The sequence below is a fragment of the Heptranchias perlo genome, chromosome 10, assembly GCF_035084215.1.
Source record: "Heptranchias perlo isolate sHepPer1 chromosome 10, sHepPer1.hap1, whole genome shotgun sequence".
Classification (NCBI taxonomy): Eukaryota; Metazoa; Chordata; class Chondrichthyes; order Hexanchiformes; family Hexanchidae; genus Heptranchias; species Heptranchias perlo.
This window is the reverse complement of record NC_090334.1, coordinates 4,322,171-4,340,466: the sequence shown is the minus strand read 5'-3', so window position 1 is coordinate 4,340,466 and position 18,296 is coordinate 4,322,171. Positions and strand designations below refer to the sequence as shown.

Below are 18,296 nucleotides of genomic sequence, written 5' to 3'. Positions count from 1 at the left end.
TCCCAGGCTGTTAAGAGAAGCAAGGGAGGAAATAGCGGAGGCTCTGACCATCATTTTCCAATCCTCCCTGGCTACAGGCGTGGTGCTGAAGGACTGGAGGACTGCTAATGTTGTACTGTTGTTTAAAAAGTGAGAAAGAGATAGACCGAGTAATTACAGGTCAGTCAGTCTAGCCTTGGTGGTGAGCAAATTATTGGAAACAATTCTGAGGGACAGCGTAAATCGCCATTTAGAAAGGCAAGGGTTAATCAAGGACAGTCAGCATGGATTTGTTAAGGGAACGTCATGTCTGACTAACTTGATTGAATTTTTTGAGCAGGTAACAAGGAGGGTGAATGAGGGTAACGCGTTTGATGTAGTGTACATGGATTTTAGCCAGGCTTTTGACAAGGTCCCACATGGCAGTCTGGTCAAAAAAGTAAAAGCCCATGGGATCCAAGGGAAAGTGGCTAGTTGGATCCAAAATTAGCTCAGTGGCTGGAAGCAAACGGTAATGGTTGATGGGTGTTTTTGCGACTGGAAGGCTGTTTCAGTGGGGTCCCGGCAAGGCACAGAACTAGGTCCCTTGCTTTTTGTGAAATATATATATTAATGATTTGGACATTAATGTGGGGGGCTTGAACAAGAAGTTTGCAGATGATACAAAAATTGGCTGTGTAGTTGATAGTGAGGAGGAAAGCTGTAGACTGCAGGAAGATATCAATGGACTGGTCAGGTGGGCAGAAAAGTGGCAAATGGAATTCAATCCGGAGAAGTGTGAGGTAATGCATTTGGGGAGGGCAAACAAGGCAAGAGAATACACAATAAATGGGAGGATACTGAGAGGTGTAGAGAAAGTGAGGGACCTTGGAGTGCATGTCCACAGATCCCTGAAGGTAGCAGGACAGGTAGATAAGGTGGTCAAAAAAGGCATACGGGATTGTTTTCTTTGGAACAAAGGAAGCTGAGGGGAGATTTAATTGAGGTGTATAAAATTATGACGGGACCAGATAGAGTGGATAGGGAGGACCTATTTCCCTTAGCAGAAGGATCAGTGACCAGGGGGCATAGATTTAAAGTAATTGGTAGAAGGATTAGAGGGGAGCTGAGGAGAAATTTTTTCACCCAGGGGGTGGTGGGGGTCTGGAACTCACTGCCTGAGAGGGTGGTAGAGGCAGAAACCCTCAACTCATTTTAAAAGTTCTTGGATGTGCATCTGAAGTGTCGTGACCTACAGGACTACAGACCAAGTGCTGGAAAGTGGGATTAAGCTCTTTCTCGGCTGAATGGCATCTTTCTGTGCCGTAACTTTCAATGATTCTATGATTCTATTATAGAAAAGCAGAATATTTTTTAAAAGGTGAGAGACTAAGAAATGTTTCTAGTCAGAGGGATTTGGGTGTCCTTGTACATGAATCACAAAAAGTTAATATGCAGGTACAGCAAGCAAGTAGAAAGGCCAATGGTATGTTGGCCTTTATTGCAAGGGGGTTGGAGTATAAGAGTAAGGAGGTCTTGCTGCAATTATGCAGGGCTCTAGTGAGACCACACCTGGAGTACTGCATACAGTTTTGGTCTCCTTACCTAAGGAAGGATATACTTGCCTTAGAGAGGATGCAACAAAAGTTCACTAGATTGATTCCTGGGATGAGAAGGTTGTCCTATGAGGAGAGATTGAGTAGAATGGGCCTATAGTCTCTGGAGTTTAGAAGAATGAGAGGTGATCTCATTGAAACGTATAAAAATGTTAGAGGGCTTGACAGGGTAGATGCTGAGAGGCTGTTTCCCCTGGCTGGAGAGTCTAGAACTAGGGGGCATAGTCTCAAGATAAGGGGTCGGCCATTTAGGACTGAGATGAGAAAACATTTCTTCACTCAGAGGGTTGTGAATCTTTGGAATTCTCTACACCAGAGGGCTGTGGATGCTGAGTCGTTGAGAATATTCAAGATTGAGATCGATAGATTTTTGGACACTAAGGAAATCAAGGGATATGGGGATTGGGCGGGAAAGTAGAGTTGAGGTCGAAGATCAACCATGATCTGATTGAATGGTGGAACAGGCTTGAGGGGCCGTATGGCCTACTCCTGCACCTGTTTCTTATGCTCTTAGCTCCAGAAAACCCACACAGCTCCAGAAAACAGACACAACTACAGAAAACAGACACAACTACAGAAAACCCACCCTGGCCCAGAAAACCTACACAGCTCCAGAAAACCAACTCCCGACCCTTTCACACAGACACTGTACCCCATCCAACTCCCCACCCTTTCACACAGACACTGTACCCCATCCAACTCCCCACCCTCTCACACACACACTGTACCCCATCCAACTCCCCACCCTCTCACACACACACTGTACCCCATCCAACTCCCCACCCTTTCACACACACACTGTACCCCATCCAACTCCCCACCCTCTCACACACACACTGCACCCCATCCAACTCCCCAACCTCTCACACACACACTGTACCCCATCCAACTCCCCACCCTCTCACACACACACTGTACCCCATCCAACTCCCCACCCTTTCACACACACTGTACCCCATCCAACTCCCCACCCTTTCACACACACACTGTACCCCATCCAACTCCCCACCCTTTCACACACACTGTACCCCATCCAACTCCCCACCCTTTCACACACACACTGTACCCCATCCAACTCCCCACCCTTTCACACACACACTGTACCCCATCCAACTCCCCACCCTCTCACACACACACTGTACCCCATCCAACTCTCCCCCCTTTCACACAGACACTGTACCCCATCCAACTCTCCCCCCTTTCACACAGACACTGTTCCCCATCCAACTCCCCACCCTTTCACACACACACTGTACCCCATCCAACTCCCCACCCTTTCACACACACACTGTACCCCATCCAACTCTCCCCCCTTTCACACACACTGTACCCCATCCAACTCCCCACCCTCTCACACACACACTGTACCCCATCCAACTCTCCCCCCTTTCACACACACTGTACCCCATCCAACTCCCCACCCTCTCACACACACACTGTACCCCATCCAACTCCCCACCCTCTCACACACACACTGTACCCCATCCAACTCTCCCCCCTTTCACACACACTGTACCCCATCCAACTCCCCACCCTTTCACACACACACTGTACCCCATCCAACTCCCCACCCTTTCACACACACACTGTACCCCATCCAACTCCCCACCCTTTCACACACACACTGTACCCCATCCAACTCCCCACCCTCTCACACAGACACTGTACCCCATCCAACTCCCCACCCTTTCACACAGACACTGTACCCCATCCAACTCCCCACCCTTTCACACAGACACTGTACCCCATCCAACTCCCCACCCTCTCACACACACACTGTACCCCATCCAACTCCCCACCCTCTCACACACACACTGTACCCCATCCAACTCCCCACCCTTTCACACAGACACTGTACCCCATCCAACTCCCCACCCTCTCACACACACACTGTACCCCATCCAACTCCCCACCCTCTCACACAGACATTGTACCCCATCCAACTCCCCACCCTCTCACACATACACTGTACCCCATCCAACTCCCCACCCTTTCACTCACACACTGTACCCCATCCAACTCCCCACCCTTTCACACACACACTGTACCCCATCCAACTCCCCACCCTTTCACACAGACACTGTACCCCATCCAACTCCCCACCCTTTCACACAGACACTGTACCCCATCCAACTCCCCACCCTCTCACACACACACTGTACCCCATCCAACTCCCCACTCTTTCACACACACACTGTACCCCATCCAACTCCCCACCCTCTCACACACACACTGTACCCCATCCAACTCCCCACCCTCTCACACACACTGTACCCCATCCAACTCCCCACCCTCTCACACACACACTGTACCCCATCCAACTCCCCACCCTTTCACACAGACACTGTACCCCATCCAACTCCCCACCCTCTCACACACACACTGTACCCCATCCAACTCCCCACCCTTTCACACACACACTGTACCCCATCCAACTCCCCACCCTCTCACACAGACACTGTACCCCATCCAACTCCCCACCCTTTCACACAGACACTGTACCCCATCCAACTCCCCACCCTCTCACACACACACTGTACCCCATCCAACTCCCCACCCTCTCACACAGACACTGTACCCCATCCAACTCCCCACCCTCACACACACACTGTACCCCATCCAACTCCCCACCCTCTCACACAGACACTGTACCCCATCCAACTCCCCACCCTCTCACACGGACACTGTACCCCATCCAACTCCCCACCCTTTCACACACACTGTACCCCATCCAACTCCCCACCCTTTCACACACACACTGTACCCCATCCAACTCCCCACCCTCTCACACACACACTGTACCCCATCCAACTCCCCACCCTCTCACACAGACACTGTACCCCATCCAACTCCCCACCCTTTCACACACACTGTACCCCATCCAACTCCCCACCCTTTCACACACACACTGTACCCCATCCAACTCCCCACCCTCTCACACACACACTGTACCCCATCCAACTCCCCACCCTTTCACACACACACTGTACCCCATCCAACTCCCCACCCTTTCACACAGACACTGTACCCCATCCAACTCCCCACCCTCTCACACATACACTGTACCCCATCCAACTCCCCACCCTTTCACTCACACACTGTACCCCATCCAACTCCCCACCCTTTCACACACACACTGTACCCCATCCAACTCCCCACCCTTTCACACAGACACTGTACCCCATCCAACTCCCCACCCTTTCACACAGACACTGTACCCCATCCAACTCCCCACCCTCTCACACACACACTGTACCCCATCCAACTCCCCACTCTTTCACACACACACTGTACCCCATCCAACTCCCCACCCTCTCACACACACACTGTACCCCATCCAACTCCCCACCCTCTCACACACACTGTACCCCATCCAACTCCCCACCCTCTCACACACACACTGTACCCCATCCAACTCCCCACCCTTTCACACAGACACTGTACCCCATCCAACTCCCCACCCTCTCACACACACACTGTACCCCATCCAACTCCCCACCCTTTCACACACACACTGTACCCCATCCAACTCCCCACCCTCTCACACAGACACTGTACCCCATCCAACTCCCCACCCTTTCACACAGACACTGTACCCCATCCAACTCCCCACCCTCTCACACACACACTGTACCCCATCCAACTCCCCACCCTCTCACACAGACACTGTACCCCATCCAACTCCCCACCCTCACACACACACTGTACCCCATCCAACTCCCCACCCTCTCACACAGACACTGTACCCCATCCAACTCCCCACCCTCTCACACGGACACTGTACCCCATCCAACTCCCCACCCTCTCACACACACACTGTACCCCATCCAACTCCCCACCCTCTCACACAGACACTGTACCCCATCCAACTCCCCACCCTCTCACACACACACTGTACCCCATCCAACTCCCCACCCTCTCACACAGACACTGTACCCCATCCAACTCCCCACCCTTTCACACACACTGTACCCCATCCAACTCCCCACCCTTTCACACACACACTGTACCCCATCCAACTCCCCACCCTCTCACACACACACTGTACCCCATCCAACTCCCCACCCTTTCACACACACACTGTACCCCATCCAACTCCCCACCCTTTCACACAGACACTGTACCCCATCCAACTCCCCACCCTCTCACACACACACTGTACCCCATCCAACTCCCCACCCTCTCACACACACACTGTACCCCATCCAACTCCCCACCCTTTCACACAGACACTGTATCCCATCCAACTCCCCACCCTCTCACACAGACACTGTACCCCATCCAACTCCCCACCCTCTCACACAGACACTGTACCCCATCCAACTCCCCACCCTCTCACACAGACACTGTACCCCATCCATCTCCCCACCCTCTCACACACACTGTACCCCATCCAACTCCCCACCCTCTCACACACACTGTCCCCCATCCAACTCCCCACCCTCTCACACACACACTGTACCCCATCCAACTCCCCACCCTCTCACACACACACTGTACCCCATCCAACTCCCCACCCTTTCACACACACACTGTACCCCATCCAACTCCCCACCCTCTCACACACACACTGTACCCCATCCAACTCCCCACCCTTTCACACACACACTGTACCCCATCCAACTCCCCACCCTCTCACACACACACTGTACCCCATCCAACTCCCCACCATTTCACACACACACTGTACCCCATCCAACTCCCCACCCTCTCACACACACACTGTACCCCATCCAACTCCCCACCCTTTCACACACACACTGTACCCCATCCAACTCCCCACCCTCTCACACACACACTGTACCCCATCCAACTCCCCACCCTTTCACACACACACTGTACCCCATCCAACTCCCCACCCTCTCACACACACACTGTACCCCATCCAACTCCCCACCATTTCACACACACACTGTACCCCATCCAACTCCCCACCCTCTCACACACACACTGTACCCCATCCAACTCCCCACCCTTTCACACACAGACACTGTACCCCATCCAACTCCCCACCCTTTCACACACAGACACTGTACCCCATCCAACTCCCCACCCTTTCACACAGACACTGTACCCCATCCAACTCCCCACCCTCTCACACAGACACTGTACCCCATCCAACTCCTCACCCTCTCACACACACTGTACCCCATCCAACTCCCCACCCTCTCACACAGACACTGTACCCCATCCAACTCCCCACCCTCTCACACAGACACTGTACCCCATCCAACTCCTCACCCTCTCACACACACTGTACCCCATCCAACTCCCCACCCTCTCACACCGACACTGTACCCCATCCAACTCCCCACCCTTTCACACACACACTGTACCCCATCCAACTCCTCACCCTCTCACACACACTGTACCCCATCCAACTCCCCACCCTCTCACAGACACTGTACCCCATCCAACTCCCCACCCTCTCACAGACACTGTACCCCATCCAACTCCCCACCCTCTCACACCGACACTGTACCCCATCCAACTCTCCCCCCTTTCACACACACTGTACCCCATCCAACTCCCCACCCTTTCACACACACACTGTACCCCATCCAACTCCCCACCCTTTCACACACACACTGTACCCCATCCAACTCCCCACCCTTTCACACACACACTGTACCCCATCCAACTCCCCACCCTTTCACACACACACTGTACCCCATCCAACTCCCCACACTCTCACACACACACTGTACCCCATCCCACTCCCCACCCTCTCACACACACACTGTACCCCATCCCACTCCCCACCCTTTCACACACACACTGTACCCCATCCAACTCCCCACCCTTTCACACAGACACTGTACCCCATCCAACTCCCCACCCTTTCACACAGACACTGTACCCCATCCAACTCCCCACCCTCTCACACAGACACTGTACCCCATCCAACTCCCCACCCTTTCACACACACACTGTACCCCATCCAACTCCCCACCCTCTCACACAGACACTGTACCCCATCCAACTCCCCACCCTTTCACACACACACTGTACCCCATCCAACTCCCCACCCTCTCACACAGACACTGTACCCCATCCAACTCCCCACCCTCTCACACAGACACTGTACCCCATCCAACTCCCCACCCTTTCACACACACACTGTACCCCATCCAACTCCCCACCCTCTCACACAGACACTGTACCCCATCCAACTCCCCACCCTTTCACACACACACTGTACCCCATCCAACTCCCCACCCTTTCACACAGACACTGTACCCCATCCAACTCCCCACCCTCTCACACCGACACTGTACCCCATCCAACTCCCCACCCTTTCACACACACACTGTACCCCATCCAACTCCCCACCCTTTCACACAGACACTGTACCCCATCCAACTCCCCACCCTCTCACACACACACTGTACCCCATCCAACTCCCCCACCCTTTCACACACACACTGTACCCCATCCAACTCCCCACCCTTTCACACACACACTGTACCCCATCCAACTCCCCACCCTCTCACACCGACACTGTACCCCATCCAACTCCCCACCCTCTCACACCGACACTGTACCCCATCCAACTCCCCACCCTTTCACACACACACTGTACCCCCTCCAACTCCCCACCCTTTCACACAGACACTGTACCCCATCCAACTCCCCACCCTCTCACACAGACACTGTACCCCATCCAACTCCCCACCCTTTCACACACACACTGTACCCCATCCAACTCCCCACCCTCTCACACAGACACTGTACCCCATCCAACTCCCCACCCTCTCACACAGACACTGTACCCCATCCAACTCCCCACCCTCTCACACAGACACTGTACCCCATCCAACTCCCCACCCTCTCACACAGACACTGTACCCCATCCAACTCCCCACCCTCACACACACACTGTACCCCATCCAACTCCACACCCTTTCACACAGACACTGTACCCCATCCAACTCCCCACCCTTTCACACAGACACTGTACCCCATCCAACTCTCCCCCCTTTCACACACACACTGTACCCCATCCAACTCCCCACCCTCTCACACAGACACTGTACCCCATCCAACTCCCCACCCTCTCACACAGACACTGTACCCCATCCAACTCCCCACCCTTTCACACACACACTGTACCCCATCCAACTCCCCACCCTCTCACACACACTGTACCCCATCCAACTCCCCACCCTCTCACACACACTGTACCCCATCCAACTCCCCACCCTTTCACACACACACTGTACCCCATCCAACTCCCCACCCTTTCACACAGACACTGTACCCCATCCAACTCCCCACCCTCTCACACAGACACTGTACCCCATCCAACTCCCCACCCTTTCACACACACACTGTACCCCATCCAACTCCCCACCCTTTCACACACACACTGTACCCCATCCAACTCCCCACCCTTTCACACACACACTGTACCCCATCCAACTCCCCACCCTTTCACACACACACTGTACCCCATCCAACTCCCCACCCTTTCACACAGACACTGTACCCCCTCCAACTCCCCACCCTTTCACACAGACACTGTACCCCATCCAACTCCCCACCCTCTCACACAGACACTGTACCCCATCCAACTCCCCACCCTTTCACACACACACTGTACCCCATCCAACTCCCCACCCTTTCACACAGACACTGTACCCCATCCAACTCCCCACCCTTTCACACACACTGTACCCCATCCAACTCCCCACCCTCTCACACACACACTGTACCCCATCCAACTCCCCACCCTCACACAGACACTGTACCCCATCCAACTCCCCACCCTTTCACACACACACTGTACCCCATTCAACTCCCCACCCTTTCACACAGACACTGTACCCCATCCAACTCCCCACCCTCTCACACACACACTGTACCCCATCCAACTCCCCACCCTCTCACACACACACTGTACCCCATCCAACTCCCCACCCTTTCACACACACACTGTACCCCATCCAACTCCCCACCCTTTCACACACACACTGTACCCCATCCAACTCCCCACCCTCTCACACACACACTGTACCCCATCCAACTCCCCACCCTCTCACACACACACTGTACCCCATCCAACTCCCCACCCTCTCACACACACACTGTACCCCATCCAACTCCCCACCCTCTCACACACACACTGTACCCCATCCAACTCCCCACCCTTTCACACACACACTGTACCCCATCCAACTCCCCACCCTTTCACACACACACTGTACCCCATCCAACTCCCCACCCTCTCACACACACACTGTACCCCATCCAACTCCCCACCCTCTCACACACACACTGTACCCCATCCAACTCCCCACCCTCTCACACAGACACTGTACCCCATCCAACTCCCCACCCTTTCACACACACACTGTACCCCATCCAACTCCCCACCCTCTCACACAGACACTGTACCCCATCCAACTCCCCACCCTTTCACACACACACTGTACCCCATCCAACTCCCCACCCTTTCACACAGACACTGTACCCCATCCAACTCCCCACCCTCTCACACAGACACTGTACCCCATCCAACTCCCCACCCTTTCACACACACACTGTACCCCATCCAACTCCCCACCCTTTCACACACACACTGTACCCCATCCAACTCCCCACCCTCTCACACACACACTGTACCCCATCCAACTCCCCACCCTTTCACACACACACTGTACCCCATCCAACTCTCCCCCCCTTCACACAGACACTGTACCCCATCCAACTCCCCACCCTCTCACACACACACTGTACCCCATCCAACTCTCCCCCCTTTCACACACACACTGTACCCCATCCAACTCCCCACCCTCTCACACACACACTGTACCCCATCCAACTCCCCACCCTTTCACACACACACTGTACCCCATCCAACTCCCCACCCTTTCACACACACACTGTACCCCATCCAACTCTCCCCCCTTTCACACACACACTGTACCCCATCCAACTCTCCCCCCTTTCACACACACACTGTACCCCATCCAACTCTCCCCCCTTTCACACACACACTGTACCCCATCCAACTCCCCACCCTCTCACACACACACTGTACCCCATCCAACTCTCCCCCCTTTCACACACACACTGTACCCCATCCAACTCCCCACCCTCTCACACACACACTGTACCCCATCCAACTCCCCACCCTCTCACACACACACTGTACCCCATCCAACTCTCCCCCCTTTCACACACACACTGTACCCCATCCAACTCCCCACCCTTTCACACACACACTGTACCCCATCCAACTCCCCACCCTCTCACACACACACTGTACCCCATCCAACTCCCCACCCTCTCACACACACACTGTACCCCATCCAACTCCCCACCCTCTCACACAGACACTGCACCCCATCCAACTCCCCACCCTCTCACACACACACTGTACCCCATCCAACTCCCCACCCTCTCACACAGACACTGCACCCCATCCAACTCCCCACCCTCTCACACAGACACTGTACCCCATCCAACTCCCCCACCCTCTCACACAGACACTGTACCCCATCCAACTCCCCACCCTTTCACACACACACTGTACCCCATCCAACTCCCCACCCTTTCACACACACACTGTACCCCATCCAACTCCCCACCCTTTCACACAGACACTGTACCCCACCCAACTCCCCACCCTTTCACACAGACACTGTACCCCATCCAACTCCCCACCCTTTCACACACACACTGTACCCCACCCAACTCCCCACCCTCTCACACACACACTGTACCCCATCCAACTCCCCACCCTTTCACACACACACTGTACCCCATCCAACTCCCCACCCTTTCACACACACACTGTACCCCACCCAACTCCCCACCCTTTCACACACACACTGTACCCCACCCAACTCCCCACCCTTTCACACAGACACTGTACCCCATCCAACTCCCCACCCTCTCACACACACACTGTACCCCATCCAACTCCCCACCCTTTCACACACACACTGTACCCCACCCAACTCCCCACCCTCTCACACACACACTGTACCCCATCCAACTCCCCACCCTTTCACACACACACTGTACCCCACCCAACTCCCCACCCTCTCACACACACACTGTACCCCATCCAACTCCCCACCCTTTCACACAGACACTGTACCCCATCCAACTCCCCACCCTTTCACAGACACTGTACCCCACCCAACTCCCCACCCTCTCACACACACACTGTACCCCATCCAACTCCCCACCCTTTCACACACACACTGTACCCCACCCAACTCCCCACCCTTTCACACACACACTGTACCCCATCCAACTCCCCACCCTTTCACACAGTCACTGTACCCCATCCAACTCCCCACCCTCTCACACACACTGTACCCCACCCAACTCCCCACCCTCTCACACAGACACACTGCAGGCCCAGTTTTATTACCTCTTTTTCCTTTTCCTTCATTTCCTCTAAATTGGCTGCATGCTTCTCCTCAAGTTTGCTTTCAAGATTTGACTGATTCTCTAAAACCTGCGATAATAAAGTAATCTAATTATTGAAAGAAAGCGGCAGATGGACACCAGGGAGGGAGGGTACAGTAGGACAGGTGTTTGGGGGAATGGGACTGTCGGTTGGGGGAGTGGGACTGTAGGTTTGGGGAGTGGGACTGTCTGTTGGGGGAGTGGGACTGTAGGTCGGGGGGGTGGGACTGTCTGTTGGGGGAGTGGGACTGTCGGTTGGGGGAATGGGACTGTAGGTCGGGGGAGTGGGACTGTCTGTTGGGGGAGTGGGACTGTAGGTCGGGGGGGTGGGACTGTCTGTTGGGGGAGTGGGACTGTCCAATGGGGAGTGGGACTGTCGGTTGGGGGAGTGGGACTGTAGGTCGGGGGGGTGGGACTGTCTGTTGGGGGAGTGGGACTGTAGGTTGGGGGAGTGGGACTGTCGGTTGGGGGAGTGGGACTGTCCAATGGGGAGTGGGACTGTCGGTTGGGGGAGTGGGACTGTAGGTCGGGGGGGTGGGACTGTCTGTTGGGGGAGTGGGACTGTAGGTTGGGGGAGTGGGACTGTCGGTTGGGGGAGTGGGACTGTCTGTTGGGGAGTGGGACTGTAGGTTGGGGAGTGGGACTGTAGGTTGGGGGAGAGGGACTGTAGGTTGGGGGAGAGGGACTGTAGGTTGGGGGAGTGGGACTGTCCAATGGGGAGTGGGACTGTCGGTTGGGGGAGTGGGACTGTCGGTTGGGGGAGAGGGACTGTCCAATGGGGAGTGGGACTGTCGGTTGGGGGAGAGGGACTGTCCAATGGGGAGTGGGACTGTCGGTTGGGGGAGTGGGACTGTCCAATGGGGAGTGGGACTGTCGGTTGGGGGAGAGGGACTGTCCAATGGGGAGTGGGACTGTCGGTTGGGGGAGAGGGACTGTCTGTTGGGGGAGTGGGACTGTCAGTTGGGGGAGTGGGACTGTCCAATGGGGAGTGGGACTGTCGGTTGGGGGAGTGGGACTGTCGGTTGGGGGAGAGGGACTGTCGGTTGGGGAGTGGGACTGTCCACTGGGGAGTGGGACTGGACTGTAGGTTTGGGGAGTGGGACTGCCGGTTGGGGGAGTGGGACTGCCGGATGGGGGAGTGGGACTGCCGGATGGGGGAGTGGGACTGCCGGATGGGGGAGTGGGACTGCCGGATGGGGGAGTGGGACTGCCGGTTGGGGGAGTGGGACTGCCGGATGGGGGAGTGGGATTGTCGGTTGGGGAGTGGGACTGTAGGTTGGGGAGTGGGACTGTAGGTTGGGGAGTGGGACTGTAGGTTTGGGGAGTGGGACTGCCGGTTGGGGGAGTGGGACTGTCGGTTGGAGTGGGATTGTCGGCTGGGGAGTGGGACTTTCCATTGGGGGAGTGAGACTGTTGGTTGGGGGAGTGGGACTGTAGGGTGGGGAGTGGGACTGTAGGGTGGGGAGTGGGACTGTAGGGTGGAGAGTGGGACTGTAGGGTGGAGAGTGGGACTGTAGGGTGGGGAGTGGGACTGTAGGGTGGAGAGTGGGACTGTAGGGTGGAGAGTGGGACTGTAGGGTGGAGAGTGGGACTGGAAGGTGGAGAGTGGGACTGTAGGGTGGGGAGTGGGACTGTAGGGTGGGGAGTGGGACTGTAGGGTGGGGAGTGGGACTGTAGGGTGGAGAGTGGGACTGGAAGGTGGAGAGTGGGACTGGAAGGTGGAGAGTGGGACTGTAGGGTGGGGAGTGGGACTGTAGGGTGGGGAGTGGGACTGTAGGGTGGGGAGTGGGACTGTAGGGTGGAGAGTGGGACTGGAGGGTGGAGAGTGGGACTGGAGGGTGGAGAGTGGGACTGGAAGGTGGGGAGTGGGACTGGAGGGTGGGGAGTGGGACTGTAGGGTGGGGAGTGGGACTGTAGGGTGGGGAGTGGGACTGTAGGGTGGGGAGTGGGACTGGAAGGTGGAGAGTGGGACTGTAGGGTGGGGAGTGGGACTGGAAGGTGGAGAGTGGGACTGTAGGGTGGGGAGTGGGACTGTAGGGTGGGGAGTGGGACTGGAAGGTGGAGAGTGGGACTGGAGGGTGGGGAGTGGGACTGTAGGGTGGGGAGTGGGACTGTAGGGTGGGGAGTGGGACTGTCAGGTGGAGCAGCCGGCAGTCAGTTGAAGGATGGTCTCAATGGTCTCTTCTCATGCCTATTTTGTTCTCCTTATTGGTTCTGTGATGTTGGGACAAACTGAATTCCTGCCCGTGCAATGCCACATACCAGTTTGAAGACTTGCACCGACTCCTGAATATGATGCTCGTTGATCTCCTTCTTTCGCCTGTAAACAGGAAACACAGTTTCTCTGTGAGCTGAGTGACCAGGTGACCACGACATGTTCACACCAGATTGGACTTCTTTCCCCTCGCAAAGTGTGCAGTAGAAATGAAATCCAGAGATAGGAGCTGCTCAGAACCACTGCTCCTCTCTCGGCCCAGTGACTGAGGCCCCCACATCTTCATCTCCAACCCCCACCCCGGCCCTTCAATGGGCCAACGGAAATCTAGGTATGGGGAGAGTTCCAGAAAGGCGGGGGAGACTGCTCTCGGGTCTGATACCTCAGGTGGAACAGTGGGAGTGGCAGGGGGTCACATCCTCTCCTCTCCCCCCTATCCTTTACACATCACCATCTACCTTGTTCTTCTTTTACTGAAGCCGCGGTCTATTTCAACGTTCTTCTCTGTTTCTCAAAAGCTCCAAATCCCCCGTCCGACTCGCTCTTCCTCTCTCTCTGCGTCCCCATTGTTCAAATCCAGTCTCATTGCACCGCCTCCAACTCATTCTTACCCAGGGCCTCGCTCCCTTCCTCCTACAACCCTCAGGTTTTTAAACTCATCGCCACTTCTCCATTGGCCTTTTCTCCTTGTTTCCTCTTCTCCTTTATGGGGCTTGGCCCACAGTTTAAAGGAATGGGGCGACAGTCAAAGGTGGGGCGAGTCACCCAGCACGAGCCTCACTCAGCAGGTGAGGGGCAATAGAGAGAACCTTTATTTACAATATGTTTGTAGAACATCTGTGAACTCCAATGACTCACACTCTCGGTGAAATCATCACACCATCACTCTCTGCTGTGACCAATGCTGCAGCCCGATACACTGCCACACACAGACCTAATAGCTTGTGTGTTTTTGTGGCTTCTCAGGGCAGCCCAAGCAACTGACACTATCCAACCGTGTGTGGCATCGCACTGCAATCAGTTCACTCGCACTCGGGCCCTCGGACACAAACCCACAGCACCTCATGGCAGCAGCCATGTTGGCTCGACCTCTCGGGCTGGATCCCCCCCTTGCGCCAGAATGTTCCATAGCTCTGTGTTCACACAGCGAGGCAGGTGCTGATCACTCACCTCTCCTGGACGGCCCTGTCCACCGTGTTTTTCAGCATGGTCTCAATCTTCTCCTGTCGCTTCAGCTCCATCTTTTTCTTCGCTTCCTTCAGGTCACTGAAAAAAAGTGAATTGGAGTGAACGACCGAGCCCTGTCTGTAGGGAGCTCCGATGGTCTTAACAGTTCACCTTACCCTCACAGGCCAACCTCGAAACCTGGCACTCGCTCACTTCAAAAAGGTGGCAGCTCAGATTCGGCCCCGGCCAGAAACCCACGGCTATGTGAAAACAAGGATTTGCACAGAGAGTGCAGCGGGATGCGATCTGATCCTATTGTCCAACATTGAATCACTTATATTGCAGCAAGGGCTGATTTAGAAATTACTGATCGGGGATGGAGTGCTGAGGGCAGCACATTTACTTTCTGGGTGGGGCCCGGAGGCATGGTTTTGATTTTCCACTCTCCACTTGGTGCGTTTTCCGATAGTTTGGAGGCTCCTGTAATTCTGCATTTGAAGCCAAAAATAATTTCTCCCGGAGGGGTGGGAAATATTCCAAACATGAAAAATAAAAGTGATTGTGCAAACTCAATACAGCTTGAGAGGATGACGTTAAAGAGTGTTTTTTTTTTTATTCGTTCATGGGATGAGTGTCACGCTCTCCATTAAAACAGAAGGCACAGAAATATCAGATGAAAATGTTAAATGTTTGTCTGTTATTATCTCCAGCAGTCATATCTAGCAACTCTTGCTCTTTTCACCATCAAAAATGTTTAATTTCTTGTACTAGAAATAAAAATTCATTACAAAACTATCTGTAAATTATTATAAGTCCACAGTCCCCCGACCTTGGTGTCATTAAACCACCTTGCATTCAGATTGTGATTCCAGGTCATTTCAGTGGACAGGAACCAGAGACTCAATAGCTCCCCCACTGTGTGACCCAGCTCCTCTCACATCTCCTACCCTTCTCTTTACCCAGTTATTAACAGACACTGATCTTGACTGTTATTTTTTTGGGGCTTTTTCTCTGCCATTGACTTTCTGATTAGTGATTCTATCAGTATTCCAATTATTTCCTTAATGGTGAGCGATTAGGAACAGTGGAGGAGCAAAGGGATTTAGGTGTCCGTGTACACAAATCAATAAAAGCTTGTGGACAGATACAAAAAGTAATCAAAAAAGGTTGGCCTTTATCTCAAGTGGACTGGAATATAAAGGAGAGGAAATGATACTTCAATTGAACAGAGCCTTGGTCAGACCCCATCTAGATACTGTGTTCAGTTCTGGGCACTGCACCTCAGGAAAGATATACTGGCCTTGGAATGGGTGCAGTGCAGTGCAGATTCACCAGAATGATACCAGGGCTTAAAGGGTTAAATTATAAGGACAGGTTGCAAAAAGTTGGCTTGTATTCCCTTGAGTATAGAAGATTGAGGAGTGATCTGATTGAGGTGTTTAAAATGATAAAGGGATTCAATAGGGTAGATTGAGAGAATCTATTTTCTGTGGTGGGAGGAATCCAGAACAAGGGGGCATAGCCTTAAAATTAGAGCTTGGCCGTTCAGGGGTGATATCAGGAGGCACTTCTTCACACAAAGGGTAGTGGGAATCTGGAATTCTCTCCTCCAAAAGGCTGTGGATGCTGGGTCAATTGGAGCTTTCATGACAGCGATCGATAGATTTTGTTAGGTGAGAGCATCAAGGGATACGGAACAAAGGCGGGAAAATGGAGCTAAGGTACAGATCAGCCATGGTCTAATTGAATGGCGGAACAGGACGGAGGGGCTGAATGGCCTCCTCCTGTTCCTAACTTCCTATACTGAGGTCACATCAATGGATGTGTGGTCTTTACCTTTTTGTTTGTTCTTGAGATGTGGGCTACACTGGCAAGCCAGTACTTAGTGCCATCCCTAGTAACTCTGATGGCATTAAGAGTCAACCATGTAATGTGGGTGGAGTCACGTGTAGGCCTGACTGGGTAGAGATGGCAAGTCCCCTTCCCTGGAGGACATGAATAACCCAGTTGGGTTTTGATGACAATGAAACTGGGCGGTTTCTCTAGCAGGCATCCAATCACGATGGCAGTTTAACACCCAAGCATCAAGGTGAAGATCTAGTACAAGAGGTCGAGGTGAAGAGTTACTGCCTACAGAAACGTGGTACTTAGTTTAATTCTGTTTGCTAAATGGTGGAACACGATGACACAGTTTGAGTTGAAACGTGTCATGGTGTCGCTAAAGGTAACGGTGTAACTTGCCAAGGCATTCTTTCCCTAGAGGTAACAGTCGTCCTGGGCTGCCTGTTGGGTGGCGCCGTGTCTCTTTACCCAGCTCGTGCTCCTCTTCATTGTTTAGCAAACCTCAATCGTGTTGCCGCCATCTTGAGCCTGATGAGAACGCCACAGTCTCCACCCAGCCCAGTGATCCAGAACATGTGCCCATCTCCGAAATCCAGGATCCCACTGTCCCAGTGTGCCAGCCGCACCTGGAGGGAGATGGGACTGCAGGTCCGACTCTCCCACTCATGCAGACTGCGGCCCAGCTCCACTCTGGGGGCACAGAATTAGCCCTGGTGTCTTATCTCAGGTACAACACCCGAGACTGAACACAACACTGCCATGTGGAGGAACCAGTGTTCTACATTGGCACAGTCACCCCACAGATTCCCAGCTAATCCAGATTTGGCCATACATTTCTGGGTCCATTTCCTGCTGGGAATCCCCTCACCTTTCTGCTGGATCTGGGTCCATTTCCTGCTGGGTATCCCCTCACCTTTCTGCTGGATCTGGGTCATTTCCTGCTGGGTATACCCTCACCTTTCTGCTGGATCTGGGTCCATTTCCTGCTGGGAATCCCTTCACCTTTCTGCTGGATCTGGGTCCATTTCCTGCTGGGTATCCCCTCACCTTTCTGCTGGATCTGGGTCCATTTC

General features: G+C 54.0%; 1 protein-coding gene across 2 annotated transcripts in view; it reads right to left on the bottom strand.

Annotated features, from left to right (window-relative positions):
* The window catches only part of LOC137326238 (1-phosphatidylinositol 4,5-bisphosphate phosphodiesterase beta-2-like), a 200,927-nt gene that overhangs the window by 2,771 nt on the left and 179,860 nt on the right, over window positions 1-18,296 (bottom strand). For both annotated transcript variants that reach the window (XM_067991148.1, XM_067991149.1), the window contains 3 exons: window positions 15,385-15,480; window positions 14,262-14,319; window positions 11,962-12,048 (listed from right to left, as the gene is read on the bottom strand). In XM_067991148.1, the coding sequence (XP_067847249.1) occupies window positions 11,962-12,048; window positions 14,262-14,319; window positions 15,385-15,480 (241 nt within the window). The remainder of the gene's footprint in view (window positions 1-11,961; window positions 12,049-14,261; window positions 14,320-15,384; window positions 15,481-18,296) is intronic.